This window comes from Onychostoma macrolepis, chromosome 22, assembly GCF_012432095.1.
Source record: "Onychostoma macrolepis isolate SWU-2019 chromosome 22, ASM1243209v1, whole genome shotgun sequence".
Taxonomy (NCBI): Eukaryota; Metazoa; Chordata; class Actinopteri; order Cypriniformes; family Cyprinidae; genus Onychostoma; species Onychostoma macrolepis.
In genome coordinates, this window is record NC_081176.1 from 4,265,253 (window position 1) to 4,283,295 (window position 18,043).

General features: G+C 36.2%; 3 protein-coding genes and 1 long non-coding RNA gene across 10 annotated transcripts in view; 3 read left to right on the forward strand and 1 right to left on the reverse strand.

The window, feature by feature from the left end:
* Positions 1–2,803, forward strand: part of LOC131530205 (uncharacterized) — a 23,078-nt gene extending 20,275 nt beyond the window's left edge. The window contains exon 9 of the mRNA XM_058760361.1: positions 603–2,803. The gene's annotated coding sequence lies outside the window, so the exon portion shown is untranslated. The remainder of the gene's footprint in view (positions 1–602) is intronic.
* A 1,068-nt stretch (positions 2,804–3,871) lies between these two features.
* On the forward strand, positions 3,872–10,586 carry LOC131531343 (uncharacterized). 2 transcript variants are annotated; one of them, XM_058762045.1, is made up of 6 exons: positions 3,872–4,381; positions 5,338–5,673; positions 7,725–7,871; positions 7,959–8,078; positions 8,443–8,514; positions 9,587–10,586. In XM_058762045.1, the coding sequence occupies exons 1-6, from the start codon at positions 4,336–4,338 to the stop codon at positions 9,661–9,663; spliced, it is 798 nt and encodes a 265-aa protein (XP_058618028.1). In that variant the 5' UTR covers positions 3,872–4,335; the 3' UTR covers positions 9,664–10,586. The 2 variants fall into 2 exon arrangements, with proteins under 2 accessions (XP_058618028.1, XP_058618027.1); XM_058762044.1 differs by having other exon boundaries at positions 4,064–4,381; positions 7,725–8,078.
* Positions 10,587–12,562: 1,976 nt separating this feature from the next.
* Positions 12,563–15,999, reverse strand: LOC131531349 (natural killer cell receptor 2B4-like). The gene is made up of 6 exons (XM_058762055.1): positions 15,667–15,999; positions 14,885–15,217; positions 14,472–14,768; positions 14,240–14,381; positions 13,994–14,085; positions 12,563–13,608 (listed from the first exon to the last, which is right to left on the reverse strand). The coding sequence occupies exons 1-5, from the start codon at positions 15,713–15,715 to the stop codon at positions 14,073–14,075; spliced, it is 834 nt and encodes a 277-aa protein (XP_058618038.1). The 5' UTR covers positions 15,716–15,999; the 3' UTR covers positions 12,563–13,608; positions 13,994–14,072.
* Positions 16,000–17,287: 1,288 nt separating this feature from the next.
* LOC131531361 (uncharacterized) overlaps positions 17,288–18,043 on the forward strand; it is a 38,364-nt gene continuing 37,608 nt past the window's right edge. For all 6 annotated transcript variants that reach the window (XR_009268659.1, XR_009268657.1, XR_009268662.1 and 3 more), the window contains exon 1: positions 17,288–18,041. This is a non-coding gene — a long non-coding RNA (uncharacterized LOC131531361). The remainder of the gene's footprint in view (positions 18,042–18,043) is intronic.

Consider the following 18,043-nt stretch of genomic DNA (forward strand, 5'->3'; position numbering starts at 1 on the left):
AGCTTTGCTTGCAAAGACTGAAATGCTCCTTTTATACCCAAACATGATACCTTGACCTATTACCAATTCACCTGCTTACTGTGAACAGTTTAACGAGGATATTGCATAACCTTTTCACTTTTATTTTGCCTCTGTCCCGACTTTTTTAGAACGTGTTGCAGCCATCAAAAACAAAATGTTCATATTTACAAAATACATTTACGTTGGTCAGTGAAAAGATTTCCAAAGTTTTCTTTGTACTTTTATCAATTAAATAAGTTAAAGAGAATGAACAAACCACAGATTCTTGATTTTATTGCATTTTACCAAATGTCCCAACTTCTCTGGAATTGGGGTTGTAGTAGTCAGTATCTTGTGTGCCCAGCAGCTGCTTTAAGTACCTCTTCCACTGGCAATAATTGTTTATGGTTAATTGAAGAAGCATGAAAAGCTCTCTTGGATTTTTACAAAATTCTTTAAAATACAGTATTCTGAAAAAGGGACGTTTCTTTTCTTTCTTTTTTTTTTCTCATTATTATTATTATTATTATTATTATTATTATTTATTTTTAAACATTTTAAACTTAAACATCAAACCTCCTCATTACTGTATTTTCTTACAGGAGAATAATATTGTGCCACCTGATCTGGATGAAGTTCCTTTGGAGGAAAAGGATATGTACTTAAATCAGACTAAACATAAAACAACGTAAAATCATTAATTTCGATACTTTGATTGAAATGGACACTGAAGAGAATTAGGACATGATGAAAAACTAGAAGACACTCCCCAGTTGTTGATTTTTCTTTCTAATTTCTCAGAAGGCCTCTAGGGCAGTAAGTCAAACAGGCCCAGCAAATTTCTTTCTGATCGGCCTCCATTAACCTCTTCTGATAGCTGCTCAAAACATTGGCTAACGGCGACTGGTTTTCAAGATGTGCGAAAGTCCTCAAAGGCAGTCTTGGCACCTTGGACAAAGACACTGCATGCCAATTTTCAAGTCTGTTAGACTAAGGGTTGAATCATTGCAGTCATTTTTCTGTTTTTCCTTGTTATGGTGCTGCCGAGTTGCCAGTCGCTGTGTCCTTTTTCATGCAACCACAGAATGAGCTCTTGCATATCTGCGCCAAGTTTGGTGAAAATATCTTATCCCGGTCACAAGTTTTAGTGAAAGTGGCCCAACCCACTTTTAACACTTTGGCGCAATTTATCGGCCTTGAAATGTCAACTTTTTTGATAATTACTGACAGTTGGTAAACTAAACCAAGGAGTAGTTTACAAAAGTTTTTTTTAGTTTTTTTTTTGTTTTTTTTTTAAATTGTAAATACCTGAAAAATTTGCCTCAGTGGAATCTGACTTGAGCCAAGGATTCCAACGATATAAGATACTTGAGCCAACAACTAACATTTTAGGAGTTATGAGTGATCTCATACTTTTCACCACTGTAGCGCCCCCATCAGGTCGATTGGGGCGAGCCTTGGTGACATTGTAGACCAGGGATCCTCAAATCTGGCCACTTTCCTGCAGAGTTTAGCTCTAAACCCAATCACACACACCCTGAGCATATTAATCAATGTCTCCAGGATCATTAGAAAATCACAGGTAGGTGAGTTTGATCAGAGTTGGAGCTAAACTCTGCAGCCCCTCCAGGGCCAGATTTGAGGAACCCTGTTGTAGACTGCGAGTACTACCAGCCCTCAGTGTCAAGTCTCTATGATTTATGGTTTGGTCTGCCCAGTCACTCTTAGGGAAGAAATGCTGATCCTTGGAAACTGTAACAATTACAATAGGCTTTTGTTGGAAACTCCGAATAGAAGACCAGGAGACTCTTGGGTATTGATGTATTGTTTGTCTGTAGGAATATTACAGCAGCATTTCTACGTGTGTGTGTGTGTGTGTGTGTGTGTGTGTGTGTGCGTATACACTTTAAAAAAATTTAATATGCACTTTTTTTTTTTTTTTTAACCCAACTCTTGGGTTTGTCCATATTTGACCCAAATTTTGGTTGAAACAACTCAGTATTTTGAGAGTGTACTTAATATAATAGTGAGACTGTTTTAAGTCTTCATATATTTGGGAGATATTATCTATATTGAACAAAACATCTGTGACATTTTATGAAGTGCAGATTAGTTTATTTTATTTAGACCTGTCGTGTCACCTGTCTTCCATCTCATGTCTCTTTCAATTCTGTGTTCAGCAGTAAATGTAAAGTGTCTTTTTTTAATTATTATTGTATTTTGCTGATGTGTTTGTCTTGCAGAATATTATCACTTTTTGATAAAGACTGCCTTTACTTAAATAATCTAATCAGCCAGTCGAGCCTTCAGCTAGCTGACTTTTCTTTTGGCAGCATCTTGTTTCTTTGTTTCCATTTTTGTATTTTTCTTTCATCTTGTGCTCATTTTCTTTTCTGTTAATTTTAAGTGTCTTGAAGTAAAACCCACAACACTGTTTTTGTTTGTTTGTTTGTTTGTTTGTTTTCAGGGGAAAAACAAGGAACTTCAAAGATCTTTGTATATTTTATGTGATATTTATTTGACGCTTGGGCCAAAGTTAGTAAGAGGAAACAAAACATAACTATATAAACCTCATGACTTAAGTAACAAGCTGACGTAATTGAGAAACCCAGATTTGCTAGTAACAGAGAGTTTGCTGAATTATTACACATGAAGAACCAATCATATTAGAGAAAAAATATGTAATGTATCATGTCACTTTTGTCATGCACTTTGTATAAACTGTTGTACTCTTTTTGTTGGGGGGGATTCTCTGCAAAACTGGTCTGAGATCCTCCAAGCCATGATTAAAGCATTTCAAAGGCATTGTCTGGAGTCTGTCTGGTTACTGCTGTGTGGCAGGTCAGTGGAACACTAGAGACTTTATTCCAGAGTGATAGTGTTCATAAGGGGCAATCCGCTGTCTGACTCAGAATGAGTCATATTTTTGGAATATTTTTTTTTTTTAATCAGTCTACTTTTCTGGAACCATGAATGTTTTAGTTTTTACACAGCGTTAAAAATCAGATACGCTGCGTATGCGATATAGCACATCTGTCTGTGAGGTTTCCAGTAACCTCAGCTGAGCTCCTAGCAACAATTTACAAAATCTTAAATAATTTACCTAATACATGCATCTTTCCTCCGTAAGCTCAGTAAAAATCAGTTCATGCATTAAGATGCCACTAGCACAAACAGATAAAACAAAAACAAACATGAAAGATTTTCAGTTGTTCAATGTCTGATCTAATATAACTATCCGCTAAAACACAGCAGAGTGGTTAATGTTGTGTGTATCCTCCCACCACAAAGTTTGACCCTACGAGTTCACAAACTACGTTTACATTTTATATACTGTTATAATTATTCAGGCACTTAAGATTTTAACTGTTCTTATTGTGTGATTTACATTTTTCAGAAAGTAATTGTCTGACTTTGTTAAATGGATAAAAGTAGAAAAATATTGTGTGAATTGTGTATATACTACATTTCATGATAAAAAAAATAAAAAAATAGAATAACTATGATTTTAAAATTGTGTATATTTATTCAGTTCTCAGTGTATGGGGAAACTACATTACACTGTATTTATTTTTTATATTATATGTATGTGTTTTGTATTTATTTATTTTGTGTGTGTTTGTGTGTACCTGTTTTTCTATTCAGGTGGGGACTTAAACCTGAATACACAGACTCATGGGGACTCGTGTCACGGTGGGGACTTAAATTGAGGTCCCCACGGGTAAACAAGCTAATAAATCACACAGAATTAAGTTTTTTGAAAATCTAAAAATGCATAAAGTTTCCTGTAAGGGGTAGGTTTAGGTGTAGGGTTGGTGTAGTGGGCTATAGAGTATAAGGTCTGTACAGTAGAAAAAGCATTACACCTACGGAGAGTCCCCACAAGGATAGCAAACCAGACGTGTGTGTGTTTACTTGTTTACACATTTTGAATAGCTGATGTGACATTTATTGGCATTCAATGTCCTGGACACCGCTAAGTACAAAATTATAGCTATACAAGTATGCCTTGATCTTTTCTTTTGTATAGACGCATTTTTTTTTTTTTTTTCTTAAGGTGGATCCTTGACCAATGACTGTATGCGGCAGGAATCCTTGCCGCATTTCTAAGCATTAGCGTAATTAGGTTTTACAGCCTGCCTGTTGGTAACCCATGGTTTAAATCATTGGATAAGGAGTTCAAATTAGCTATGTTGTAAATATTGTAGCACAAGACTGTTACTGCAGAATGCACAGCTGCAGCATTCACAGAAAACCCCGCCCTTTGCCACGGTTGTTCACAGATGGCGTCAACGTAGAAGTTACAGTCTGCATTTGTTTTTCAGAGAAAGAGTGATGATTAACCTTTTTATTTTCGTCCCAATGGCGGTTTTCCAGCTTGGTAAGTAGGCTATAGGCTATTTGTTTCTGGTGAACGCAGTCTGATCACTAACACTCGACAGACTTATTTTTGCTTCACTGTTGTGTAATGTTGTCTTGAGAGATTTTAGGGCTGTGCAATAAATCGCATTTTAGTTTCGATTTCGATTACAGCGAATTATCAAAACAGCTGATTGTTTGTTTTCTTGCAGCGGTACTCTTTCGCCCTTCCTTAAAAACACCATTTTATGGGTGTAACTTCCATTTAAACTGTAAACCGTGAAAGGCACGCTCTATGAAGGCAATAATACACTTAAAAAATAAAATAAAATAATAAAACAAAATAAAAAACGGGGTGCAAATTGGCTTTCGAAACCCTACACAGGTGCAGAATTGCTTAAGCTTTTAAGAGGAGCGTTAATAAACAGAACTGCGTGCGTCTTGCGGAAGAACATTGTGGCCGGATCTACTTCTCTCTGTTTATGTCTATGGCGAATCACGCAGGTACTGTGCTACCTACCCGAACCAGTCTAAATAGTTCGAATATAAACACTTATTATATGTGTACCGTAATGATTCAGGACAAGCCAAAAACACGGTTTGGAAAATGGATTCATGGTGTACTCGCATACATATCAATTTTGAACACAAAAAAGTTACGGACTGCAGCTTTAATCAATGGTATAATTTAACATTTTTATTTTCGATGTACTGTAGTTTATTTTATATATTTCTGACTCTGATGGATTTAGAATGCCCTTTGTTCCTGCACTTACAGTTCCCTCTGGATAACAATGACACTTTTGTTGTTTCAATACTGTAGGCCTATTGTAGTCATTTTTCATCACGTGTGGTAACAAATATATGATGCAATATCCCATAATCAAGCCAAAAAAAAAATTAAAAAATCCCACTGTGCTTGTAAATGTCATAAATTTTTGAAGTGGTTTATAATGAATCTGTTTCTCCTCCATGCAGGCGCATTGGGTGTTTATACAGACAGAGCGTCAGTGATTGTAATGGAGGGAGATTCGGTCTCTCTAAACACAAATGCTAAAACAAGCCAACAAGAAAAGATTAAATGGTTTTTTAACGACACTCGAATTGCTCAAATCAGTGATTATCTCAGTAAGACCTGCACAGATGTTCAGTGTAATAAAGGTACTGAGAGATTCAGAGACAGACTGAAACTGGACAATCAGGCTGGATCTCTGACCATCATGAACATCACAAACACAGACTCTGGACTCTATAAACTACAGATCATCAGCAGCAATAGCATGAGTGAAAAGATCTTTAGTGTCACTGTTTATGGTGAGTCATTAATGAACGTTTAAAGACTATACAGTACATGCTTAGTCACAGTGTTTTCATTTTTACAACAGTGAATTTCTGCATATTTGGTTTCAATTTCAGTTTCTGTTCTAGCAACCTTTAGTTTGTGTTCCATTGTTTTCCTGCTTCATTCATGCTTCTTTTGTTCTAGTTGTTTATCATAGGCATTCATTGTTTTTTTTTGTTTGTTTTTTACCTTTGTCTTGTTTAGCTCCTTGCTTTGTTGTGTATAATTGCCCTCAATTTGATGTCCAGTATTGTCTTGTAAGTTGTGCAATGTTCTTCCTCTACTACGTTCAATGTTCTCACTACTCGCTTCAAATAGATTTCCATTTCCTTGCCTGCTTCTCTATAATCTTAGTCTCAGACATCATACGCCCTGTCCCAAATGGTACCCTACACACTGCAGTCTTCCTACGAGTTCGCACTTTCATGACGTAATGCCGCTTTGACTGTTGGATCTGCTGCAAAGCTCGCACCAGTGTGGACTCGGCAAAATCAAAGTCTTTGGGGATGGACAAGTAAATGAGCCAATTGCTGATTGATAAAGTCATTGCGTCACTGCAGCTTCTGTTAGAAACCTGAAATGACAAATGAGATGCCCTGCAGTCCTGTGGACTTAACAGACACAGTGAAAGTGAGTCATACTCAGAATTCATGCTCTGCATTTAACCCATCCAAAGGACACAGACACAGACACAGACACACACACAGACACACACACACACAAGCTGCAGCATTCAGGTGTTTGGTGCCTTGCTCAAGGGCACCTCAGTCATGGTATTGAGGGTAGAGAGCACTGTACATTCACTCCCCCCACCTACAATTCTTGCTGGCCCGAGACCCGAACTCACAACCTTTGCATTACAAGTCCGACTTTATAACCGTTAGGCCACAACTTCCCAGTGACCCTTTTATGTCTACAAGACAGTAAGTGCATATGAAGTGAGCCATTTGAGACAGGGCCATATCTCAGATGTCATGCCTACAGACCTTTAGCTGAACGTCCGATGCATATGGCACACAAAATTGGAAATGCTTTCAAAAGTTGTCATCTGCTTTGTTGATTTCTACAGGATTTCCCAGAGATGCTCGTGTCGTGCTCTTTAACAGTACACCTGGAAACAAAGCTGCCGTGATGCCAAACCCCCTCATGGAAGAGAAACGCCGTCGTGTTTAATGCTTATCAGGATTAACTAAATACTGGATACTCAGAAGTATTTGAATTATGTGAAGATCACGGTACAGACTTTTTAAAATACATCCGAGAGTTCTACATACCGGTTTGTTATTGTAGAGACGTTGATGTTACATTTTCACGCCCCTAAACAGAAAGAACTGCGATTGCTTGCTTTACGTGTCAGTCCGATAATCTCTGGGTGGTCCTTGGCCAATGAAAGCTGCTATGGAGTCCAGACCTTCTGCCATCAGTCTGACGGTCTGGCTATGCGATACTAGCGTAAAACATTGTTTTTGTTTTGAAATGAAAAGTTGGGCCCTTCAGTGGGATGTTGTTGCTGATGTTTTTGTTGGTTTAATATTCATAATTTACATTATAGTTATAATTTGAATGAAATAGATTAAATAGTTACATTTCAAACAATTTTAACCTATGATCCAGTTGAGCAGAATCATTGAATCTGAACTGAAGTTAATGCTGTTCTGAATTATTTATTTATTTATTTATTTATTTTGTTAAATTAGCCTATATGGTGTAACTCAGATGTAGACCTAGGCATATCTCTTTGATTAATTTTTTTTTTTTGTCATTATTAAAAGGAAAACTAAATTATCAGTATGAATATATTCACTATTTTCAATTTTGTAGTGTATCACCATGTCTACACCAAATTCATACTGTGTGAAGCAGCAAAAAAAAACAAAGCCCACACACATTCCTAACAGTAAACTGGACATTTAATATTGAATTTAAACTTTGAATGTGGTTTTTCTTTAATGCTAATTTTCTTGTGGATTCATGCTTTCAGTTCTTTCTTGTTTCATACAGCACATGTTTATTTGTGATTCAGATGTTGCAGAGGCGGATAAAACAAAGACTAAGTCAGTGAAGAAGGGAGAAACTGCTACTTTTGATCCTGGTGTCATACACAACCCAAATGATCTGATGAGATGGTATTTTAATGACATTCTCATCTCTGAAATCACTGGGGATCAAAGTAAGATCTGTACAGATGTTCAGTGTGATGAGAGATTTAGAGACAGACTGAAGCTGGATCATCAGACTGGATCTCTGACTATCACAGACACCAGAACCACAGACTCTGGACTTTATCATCTTGAGATCATCACCAACAGCAGCAGCATCCACCGTCAGCACAGCATCAGAATTATCAGTGAAAAGGGCCATAGTGAGAAAGTCACCAGTGAGTATAATTCAAATATTCAGATAACTTTCCTTGATAAACTGAATTATATTCTAAACCTTATGTTTTCACTGTAGCCTGTCTGAATCGTGTGGCCTTACTAATCTCTATTACTGACAAAGTCACACTAGATGCATGTTCACAGGTTGAAAGTTATAATCATTATGCATAATATAAATTAGTTTACCCCTTAGCACTGTAATGCCATTTTTAGGCAATAAACACTAGATGGCGCCATTTGTGTTCATTTAATATCATGTAACTGATGATGGTGGAAAGGTGTAAATATATTTAGATATCTAAAAAAAAAAAAACAACAACAATTGTCAATCTCTAGTAATAATGACTATGTTTTTCATTCCAGGTTGGATTGTGTATGTATTCGGTATAGGAGGAGTATGTGTTGGTGTTGTGCTGGTGGTTGCAGGAGTAACTGGTGAGAATTTCTGGTTTTGTGTTTTCTGTGTGTTGTTTATGTGATGTGCAGGGAAGATAGCTGGGTTTTTAATGGGGTCATGACATTTTTATTTTATTTTTTAAATTTCAATATGTTTTCACAGAAAAGCAGAAAAAGCTTTATTTTCAGCCCTCATTCTGACCATCAGTATCAAACGGTCGCTCGATATTGTATGCGAATAAGTGTTTTGAAAATATTATTGATATGAAAATGATCATTTACAGACAAAGCATTACAACACAATCTGTCGTCAAATTCTCTGAACAAACATAATCCTCTGATGTAATCTGGGACACCATTAAAATAAACCATCCGCTTGTTTTTCGAACCTGGGATATTTCTGAAGTCTGTACAGAGCTGAAAACAAGCTGTATAAACTGGACGCGTCAAAGCCAGTGTTCTTTCACTCTTCATTTGTCCTGTTGTGGAGTATCTCGGAAACTGAACACTGTATCATAATGTGTCCAGTGTAGACAGTAACACTAATTATAATGGCTTCTATTGACGCAACACTCACATCCAGTGTAGGCAGATGTCAGCCGTTAAGTGACTGAATGCCAGTGGGCGGGGCCTATGGTGTGATTTGTCAGTATCTTGCTCTGGAGGCGGTCACATGCAAATATATTTACCCGTGTGACATCCCAGATCCTGCAGTATCAAAATGAGGAGCTTGATGAAATGCATCATTTATAATGAGGAGGATGACTTAAGCTATGAAACTTGCAGGATGTTTTAATAGTACGAAGACCTGTCATATATCAAAAGATCAAGGCAAATTTGATTTCTCATGTCATGACCCCTTTAACTGGAAAATTAGTATTTCACTCGCAAAGTCACATGATGCTGTTTTATTCTTTTCAGCCATTTTATAAAAACATCCATATTCATCCTGAATATTTTGTAATTGTTTTAATTGTAAAGCATCAGAAACTGCATTCAATCATATTGTATTATTGTAGTATGGACAATACCAATGTAATTCAGTTTATCAGATTCATTAGACTGAAAAGTATTTGTGTTCATCTTCTGTCAATCTGTTTTCTTCTTATAGGGAAGTGGCATAGAAAACTTGCTTGTACAAAGGGTGTCCCGTATCCTTCACTACAAAATCAAACAACTGGTCTTTAATTGCACAGAGGAATAGACAGAAAAAAACCTGTTAATTGGTTAATGGAAAGTTCTCTTACCATATATGGAAACTGTAATAAAGCTAATCTTACATTCCAATTCCTTTTTCCATTTGGTATTAAAATGGACAAATATAATATACAGTGAAAAGCCATTAAGTGACATTCTCATAATCCCCTTCGTTGACATTACCAGAATACATTATGGTTTTATGAAACATTCTTTGTTGTTAAATGAATGTATGCATTATTTTAGTATCATGTGTGTTAACGTGTTTGTGTGTATGGCACTGTGTGCACCTTCCATATATTTGGATTTACTGCTTTAAAATGTAGCTTTTTTTGTAAGTTACAGTTTTATTTTGTAAAAAAGAGGTTGTTCTGTTAATGTTCACAATTTTCTTATATTTTGCACAATTATTCTGCTGTAGCCTACTGTTTGCAATATTATTCATACTAACTGTCACGGATCCATCTGGCATTCCTCACCACGTCTTCACTGAGCACCCTCACCGGATTCCTAATGACCTGCACCTGCTCCCAATCACTACAGCCACTTAACCTCAGCATATAATCACACGCGTCAGTTCCACTTGGGGTCTGATCTCGTACGCAGGACGTGGACTCTACTCCCGAGACCATCTCACTGAGTATATCATATCTAACTATACTTACCCTTTGTGCCTTACCTCCTGTCTCTGCTCCCTGTGTTTTCTCCTCATACCAGATCGTCTGTCTCCGTGATCAGTGTGCTCTTGAAGATTCCCCCGTCTCACCTGCCCTGCGTCTCTGTGGAAGAAAAGACTATTACTATCATTCTAACCCATCCTCGGTGCATACTCCAGAAGTCAGATACTCACCTCCAGTCCTCCTCTCTTTACTCAGTTTTCCTCATCCTGCTCAATAAACACTCACGAACTATTACTCTCCTCTGTGTCCGGATTTATATGTTACACTAACATACTTAATAGTTCTTTTATTTCTGTTTAATTATAGACAACAATATTTTCTTTAAATCCTTAACCCCTTAACTGTCACCCACAGTTTTGAACAGAGACATTATAGTGCACTATCCAAACTTAATTTTTTATAATTCATGAATGAAAATATTTTGTAACATGATTTTAATGTACCATTTACATGGTAATGCAATGTCTGATTTTAAAATTGGTTTCAAAGGATGAATTTTGAAATTTTAAGTTTTCTACTGATAAATAATTTCTTATGATTTCTAATTCGTGATAGAGAAAAAGGCAACTAAGAAGACTTTCTGTGACAAAGGTCAGAATTCATGTCATGATGTAGATTTTTTTCAGGTGCACTCTTGTCATAAACAGAGGTGTCAAATCCAGGGTCAGAAAGTAAAAGTCCTGCCATGTGTTTATTCCACCCATGAACTCAGCAGCTGATTTCACCAGAGGAGGAACCAACTCATTCCTTTCAAGTCACAAGCAAGTTTCGAGTCAAATCCCAAGACCTCAATGAGTTGAGGTAATTAAGAGATAATTGAGAGACTAATTAAATGATGATTGTGCATTAGTGATGAACACCTGCTGTTACTGTGAATCACAGAGGATCAGATGTTGATGTTTTATTGGTTAAAATGATACCACCATCATGTAGATCAGTGTTTGCTTTAGTTGGGCTCTTGACCCTTGACTCCTGTGTTAGATCTCTCTGTAGCAATGCATGTGCTGTTGTAAAGCGGAGAGATCAGTGCTGTGCAGTGAGCAACTGTTAGTTGTTTTCATATGATGAGGTAATCATCAGGTGCTTACCTGTTTGCATCCAATATACTGTGTGTATATATATATATACATACAACATTTTTCATTTTTTTAGTTTATGTTCTGTGTTTGAATAAACAACTCTGTGAAACCACAGTACGCAATGAATTTACTGCTGTAGTAGTTATAGAGAAAGAATTTTAAATCTAATGCATTTAAATATTTAAACTCCAGTCCTACGCAGACACACACAGACATCAAGAACCAGCGTATGAATCTCAACAATGGTGACAATCAACAAAATGCTTCATGCTGCAATGCATGCTGGGTAACACCACAGTATGAATAATTATTGTCACCACTGTTGAGGATCGTATGATAAGTGTTCATGTCTAAAAGCCTGAGCAATATAATTCTTAATTTTTTCCAATATTTAATATTACGATGGCATTTGTTTAATAGTAAATTCCTGCAGTTCTGTAACAGCTGAACATCAGTAAATAAACCAAAGAGAGACACCTTCAAGATGTTCATTCAAGTGACATAAAAGCCAAAAGTGTAAGCTCATCTGCTTCCTCAAGCTTTTAATCCAGCAATGTGCAAATGTTTGTTGTGAAGCAATATTGCAATTGCTTAAAAGCAATCCATTCTCAGTTACTAAAAGGGTCAAGAGCCCAACTAAAGCAAACACTGATCTCCATGATGGTGGCATCATTTTAACCAATAAAACATCAACATCTGATCCTCTGTGATTCTCAGTAACAGCAGGTGTTCATCACTAATGCACAATCAACATTTAATTAGTCTCTCAATTATCTCTTAATTACCTCAACTCGTTGAGGTCTTGGGATTTGACTCGAAACTTGCTTGTGACTTGAAAGGAATGACTTGTATAAAGTAATGACATGCTGAGTTCATGGGTGGAATAAACACAGGGCAGGACTTTTACTTTCTGACCCTGGATTTGACACCTCTGGTCATAAATTAATCTATTACTTTTCCTACATAATTTTTAACAGAAAAGTGGTAAAATACCTATTTAGGAGTCTTAGACCTTTCCAACGATATATAGTTTGTCATGATTAGATTAGGATTTAATTGTAAAATAGTGAAGTAAAGGTAGGCGTCCCACAGGGTGGACGGTGACAGTTAAGAGGTTAAATCCAGTACAGGCAATACAGATCCATGTTGGTTTTTCCATGCAAGCCTGAACAATATAAAAATGTTAGTGTTTGATAAAGTGTTATCTCTCAGACCGTGATGTTTTTCTTTTCTTTAAGGGTTAAAAATTACAAGATTTGTCTGTTTAGATTCAACACAGCATGCTGAGTTGAACAATACTCAATTTTACCATATTTGGCCATCAGCCATTTAGAATTGTGTCATAAAATGCTATATTTACCAATTGAATTGGCATGTACAAAACTTGATATGTAGTGGTGCAGTGCCCTGAAGGACCTCATAAAGTTTTGTGACATCACCACATCAAAAATTAAAATGAAATAAAAAATAAAAAATAAAAAATAAATAATTAATTTGATTCATCTAGCCCATTGTATTGACACTGGTCTTAACTGATTCCTGATAGACTTTCTAGCTATTGACGCCTTGGAAACCAAAAAAAAACAAGTAGCCTGAAAGCGAGGCAAGCAAGCATATGTACTTAAATATTTAATTTCTCACTTACAAAATGAAATACATGACATTTGTACATTTCACACAGTAAGGTTTCACAGTTAATCACTCTTTGATTTGAGATAATTTATTATCATGGATGATCATGCATATTGTGGTAAACAATGAGTTTCAGAATAGCAGCCAGGAATGGAAAAAAAGACCACACGCTCTTCCTCTAACATGCTCTAAAATGCACAGCAACCACAAATGTTCAATAATAGGCACTTATGCACTTGCATAATAACATTAGCAAGACCATAACAGGTTTCACTCAGACTCTCAAACAGCTGCTGCTCAGTGAGATTGGTGTGAAGTTTATCCTAATACCATGAATGTTAATGTTTAGATTTTTGTTCCAGAATAAATTATTTCAGACCCCTGCACATCAGAGTGGATTCTAAACAATGTAATGTCTGTAATGTCTAAAGATCAGAGATTACATACTGAATCCAAACATGTAGTGAAAGGGACTTGTACTCCGGAAAGCTTCATCATCTTATGCAGACAGGTGCATAGTCCACATGATTCTCCTCTGTAGCCCTCTTAAAAAATAAAAATAACAGCATACAAGACACAAAAAGAAAATTATATTTTCTAATTGCACACACAATTAACCATTCCTTGTTAATGCATAGTTCATAAACAACAGCCAAAAGTGTGACTTCCCAGGCTAAAATGAACACTGTGCCAAATATTTTGTTATTATTATTAGAATGCATCAATGAAATTGCCCCAAATACTATACAGCTTGACTGTCACACGAACTATTGACATCAACAACAAAAGATATCAGATGTGTTTCTTCTTCCATTTTAAAAGTCTATTTATTTTTCTAACCTATGCAAAATTATATGATTAGCTGACTCATCTTACTTCCATCTAGGACTATGTGGATATCAGATCATCATATAAAGCACAATGACTCACCATTGTTTGTGGATTTCTTTTGTAGAAGGTCAGATTAGTGTAAATGATCTCTTCATCATGATTCTGAACTGTTGCATCATCAACTTTGAGAACTATAGCAAATAAAAATAAAAAGCATGCATTAAAAACTGAACTGTAATTACATCATTGCATTTAAAAAATGTAATTGAAAGTATAAACTGAGATGAGTTAATTGTGATATGCAGGTAATCCACAGAAAGTGTCAAACCCAAAAGTCACACATACTATTTCCCGTGTTTTCTTAAAAGCAGAAGGTAATGCTTGCCTTGATCAGTTTTTCTATATTTCCTGCAAATGCAGAAGATCCCGAATGCAACTAAAATCAACAGAGATCCAGCAGAGATCAGCGCTATCTGAGAGACTGGTGCTGTAATGATAAAAAGAAGGGAATGCATCTGTTTTACAACAAAACAGAGATCAGGTCAGTAAATAACCACATATATCAGCGCTGCTGTACCTGCACATGTGTGACAGAGTTGACTGATGTCCAGATGTGTGGTCTGGTTGCTGATGGGATTGTTGAGCACACAGCTGTAGGTGTTGTTATCCTGATATTCCACCTCCAGAGGTAGAGAGAGACTGATGCTGAGATCAGACACACTGATGCTGGACAATAAACTGTTTCCTTTGTACCAGGAGAGAGTCACATGACTCACATTCACCACTGAACACACCAATGAACAATTCTGCTGTGATGATGATGATGAAGATGATGATGAACAGTCTCTGGTGATGGTAGGAACAGGCAGACGTGCTGCAGAACATCAGAGAATAAACTAAATGCTTGGTGAATATTTGGCATTTTACACTATAAATAGTTCCAGGAAAATAAAATCAAAATATCCGAGTGGGCAAATGATCTCTACTCACCATAGACAGAAACACTGAATGTTTTTAATGTTTCTTTCACTCCGCTTATCTGTAGTTGATAAACTCCAGCATGTTCAGTTGTGGTGTTTGTGATGGTCAGAGATCCAGTTTGATCGTCCAGCATCAGTCTGTCTCTGAATCTCCCATCAGGAACATCATCATATATGGAGGAAACTTGAATTTCTCTGTTGATTTTAGCTATAAGAGAGTTTTGATCTCTATAAATCCAAAATATGTCATCAGCTTCATGTATTTCAGTAACATCAGTGTTTAGAGTGACAGAATCTCCCTCCATCACTGACTGTAGTTCATTTGTTTCAGCACCAAACACACCTGAAGAACATGAAAAGGCTTTGATTCTTGTTGTTCAAAAACCCTGAGATCAATTTCTAAACTTTAAATGTGACAAAAAAGATCAAATATTACTTAAATAAACAGATGAGCTTGGACAGATATATTTATTTATTTATTTTACCTTAATGTATGTGTGTGTGTGTGTGTGTGTGTGTGTGTGTGTTTTAATTGATCTCCAGTAGAGGAAAATAAACATTTCAGATTCGTAAAACAATAAGTTTAATTTGGCTAATCTTTTTGAATCATTTCATGACTGTATACGAGGAACATTAAAGCAGGTTTGCTGAAAGGAGGCCTGGATGTGAAGTAAATTTGATTTGATTGATCTGAGAAGAAAAGCAGATGCAAATCTATAATTTGAACAGAAGCAGTAGCTGATGTTCTGAAACACAAAGAAATTAATACCTAAAAATGGTTTTATAACTTACCTAGCAGCCGTCTCCAGCACAAACAGAACAAAACGAGCATGTGAAACATTTTCCATTGAGTGTCTGATCTGAAAAGCCTATATCCGCTGTAGACACTCAAGCTTGTGTGAATCCTCCCACGAGTTTGATCCTCCTAATCCACACACACATGCTGTGTATGATAGATAATTACATGTCCTTCTGATCCTTATTGAGATTTGAAACGTTCTTTATTGAGGAAAAAAAAAAATGCATTTTCTTTTTCTTTTTTTTAACACTGATGCTTTTTGAAAATTAATTGTCAGACTGTAGCATGTAAAAGGGTGAAGAGTGCAATGTGTAAATCTTCCTAAATTTCATGGTAAAATAACAATTATGGATTTTAAAATGGTTTTAAAGTTGTATAGACAGTGATAAAACCGGTAGAAACACCTGCCATCTTACTGAATTGTGACACTAATAGCTCAGCTTCTGAGTCAAACTGAAACCTGCTGCAGTTTGATTTCCTCAGAAACATGGTGCGATCTGTTAGCTGGACAAACATCTTGTGCGTGTATGATTAGCTTGTAGGTGGAACATTTCCTGCTATTATGACATAGCTGATAACAGTTTGAAAGAAAATGAATCTGTCAAAAAACATAAAAGAGTCACTGCTACTATAGGCTACTTTAAACTAAAATATGAAATATGAAGGTATTGTTTTCAAAAACTTCTTTTTTTTTTTAACTCATTTTCAAAAGCTTGCTTTTTCAGGCCCCCAAAATGCCATGCTCATGTAAGTGGGCCCTAAAACACAAAGAAACATGACAGTATCGCACACCTCTATCTTTATGATTTATAGAATTATATTTTCATAGCACTTTACTGTGTGTTCCATTATCCATGAAGTAAAAATCAGCAGAGATCTCAGTTTCGTCTGTACAGATGTTCAGTGTGAAGATGGTGATGAGAGATTCAGAGACAGATCTCTGCAGTACTGACACCATTAAGAGCTTCAATGTTACTGTCACTCGTAAGTATAAAGATCTTCATTGTTAAAAAAAATAATATATATATATATATATATTTTTTTTTTTGGATTAATTTTTTTTTTTTGTTAAATATCAAGGCGGCACATTTGAACTTTAGTTTACCATGTTTGTTATGCATTTGTGCCTTGATCAATGTTAATGTGATTAAACGTCTAAATTACATCTGTTGTTCATCATACATAGTCATATGTTCAGTTTTCATGCTATATAGTTTTTTTGTGTTTTACTTAGCAAAAAGATCCTAAAGCTGTTTTAGATATGAAACATGAAACTGAATTATTTGAATGTTGAACTCCTAGATATGTCACTAGATGACGCTCTAATACAGTATGCAGAAGTGTGCACACGTTATGTTTTAATAAAATATCAGGCCATTTATAACAAGTGCACACTGTGTGGATGCTGTATAATAATAATAATAATAATAATAATAATAATAATAAAGCATTTGATCCATAACTTAGGAAAGCTGAAAGCTCGTTGTGATTTAAAATATTTTCTGTGAAGGGATTAAAAGATATAAAAAAGTTACAATTGATTTAGCCGCTCTGGTCCACACTCCGGAGGCGGTGATGTTTGCTCGCTGTTTGCCAATAAACCCCAGAAGAAGAAGGAGACGACTCTCGTCCTCTGGTGGTCAAATGCTGTTTTAGTTTCGTCTTTGAGGGTGTTCAGGCTATCTACTTTCTATGAGCTTCTATACATGAAGGGCGGTTTTATGTTTATAATACAGAAACATTAGGCTGAGACACATATATTTGATTTGATGCGGCATGTAATTTACACGAAGCGAAACAACATGACAACTTTGCAGACCAACCTGTTTTTATAAACACAAAACCCAAATCTCCGAGCAGACGAATGGATGCTAGTGCTAGTATTCGTGTTGTGGGTGTGTTATAAACAACAGGGAGGGTCATTTAGTGTCCCTGCACATGTGTATTGATGTTTTATTATCATGTAGCGTGAAATCCTCGACACATTTGATGCTCTTTATTTGACTGAAATAATGTTTTGTGGGGCGTCATAAACTCGGCGGCATCGGCTAAATAGCGTCTTTGTGTCATTTTTCTTAGTAATGAACGCAGATTTATTTATCAGTGTGTCAACTTTACTGCAAAGAGTTTCAGTCCTGTGCTGCAGACACAAATGATTCCTCATCCTGTGTTCCTGTGTTTCTGAGGAGAGGTGTGCTGTTATTTAAAGTGACCAGACTTGTGGTTTTCACCTGCTGGACGATGAATCAGGTGAAAAATCCCTCCGAGACATTTCTACAGACCAGAATATGACTGAGACCGTATCATATCAGTCATTTGGGCTCTTTTGACCAGTAAACATCCACCAACTCAGAGCACACTAGCATAGGT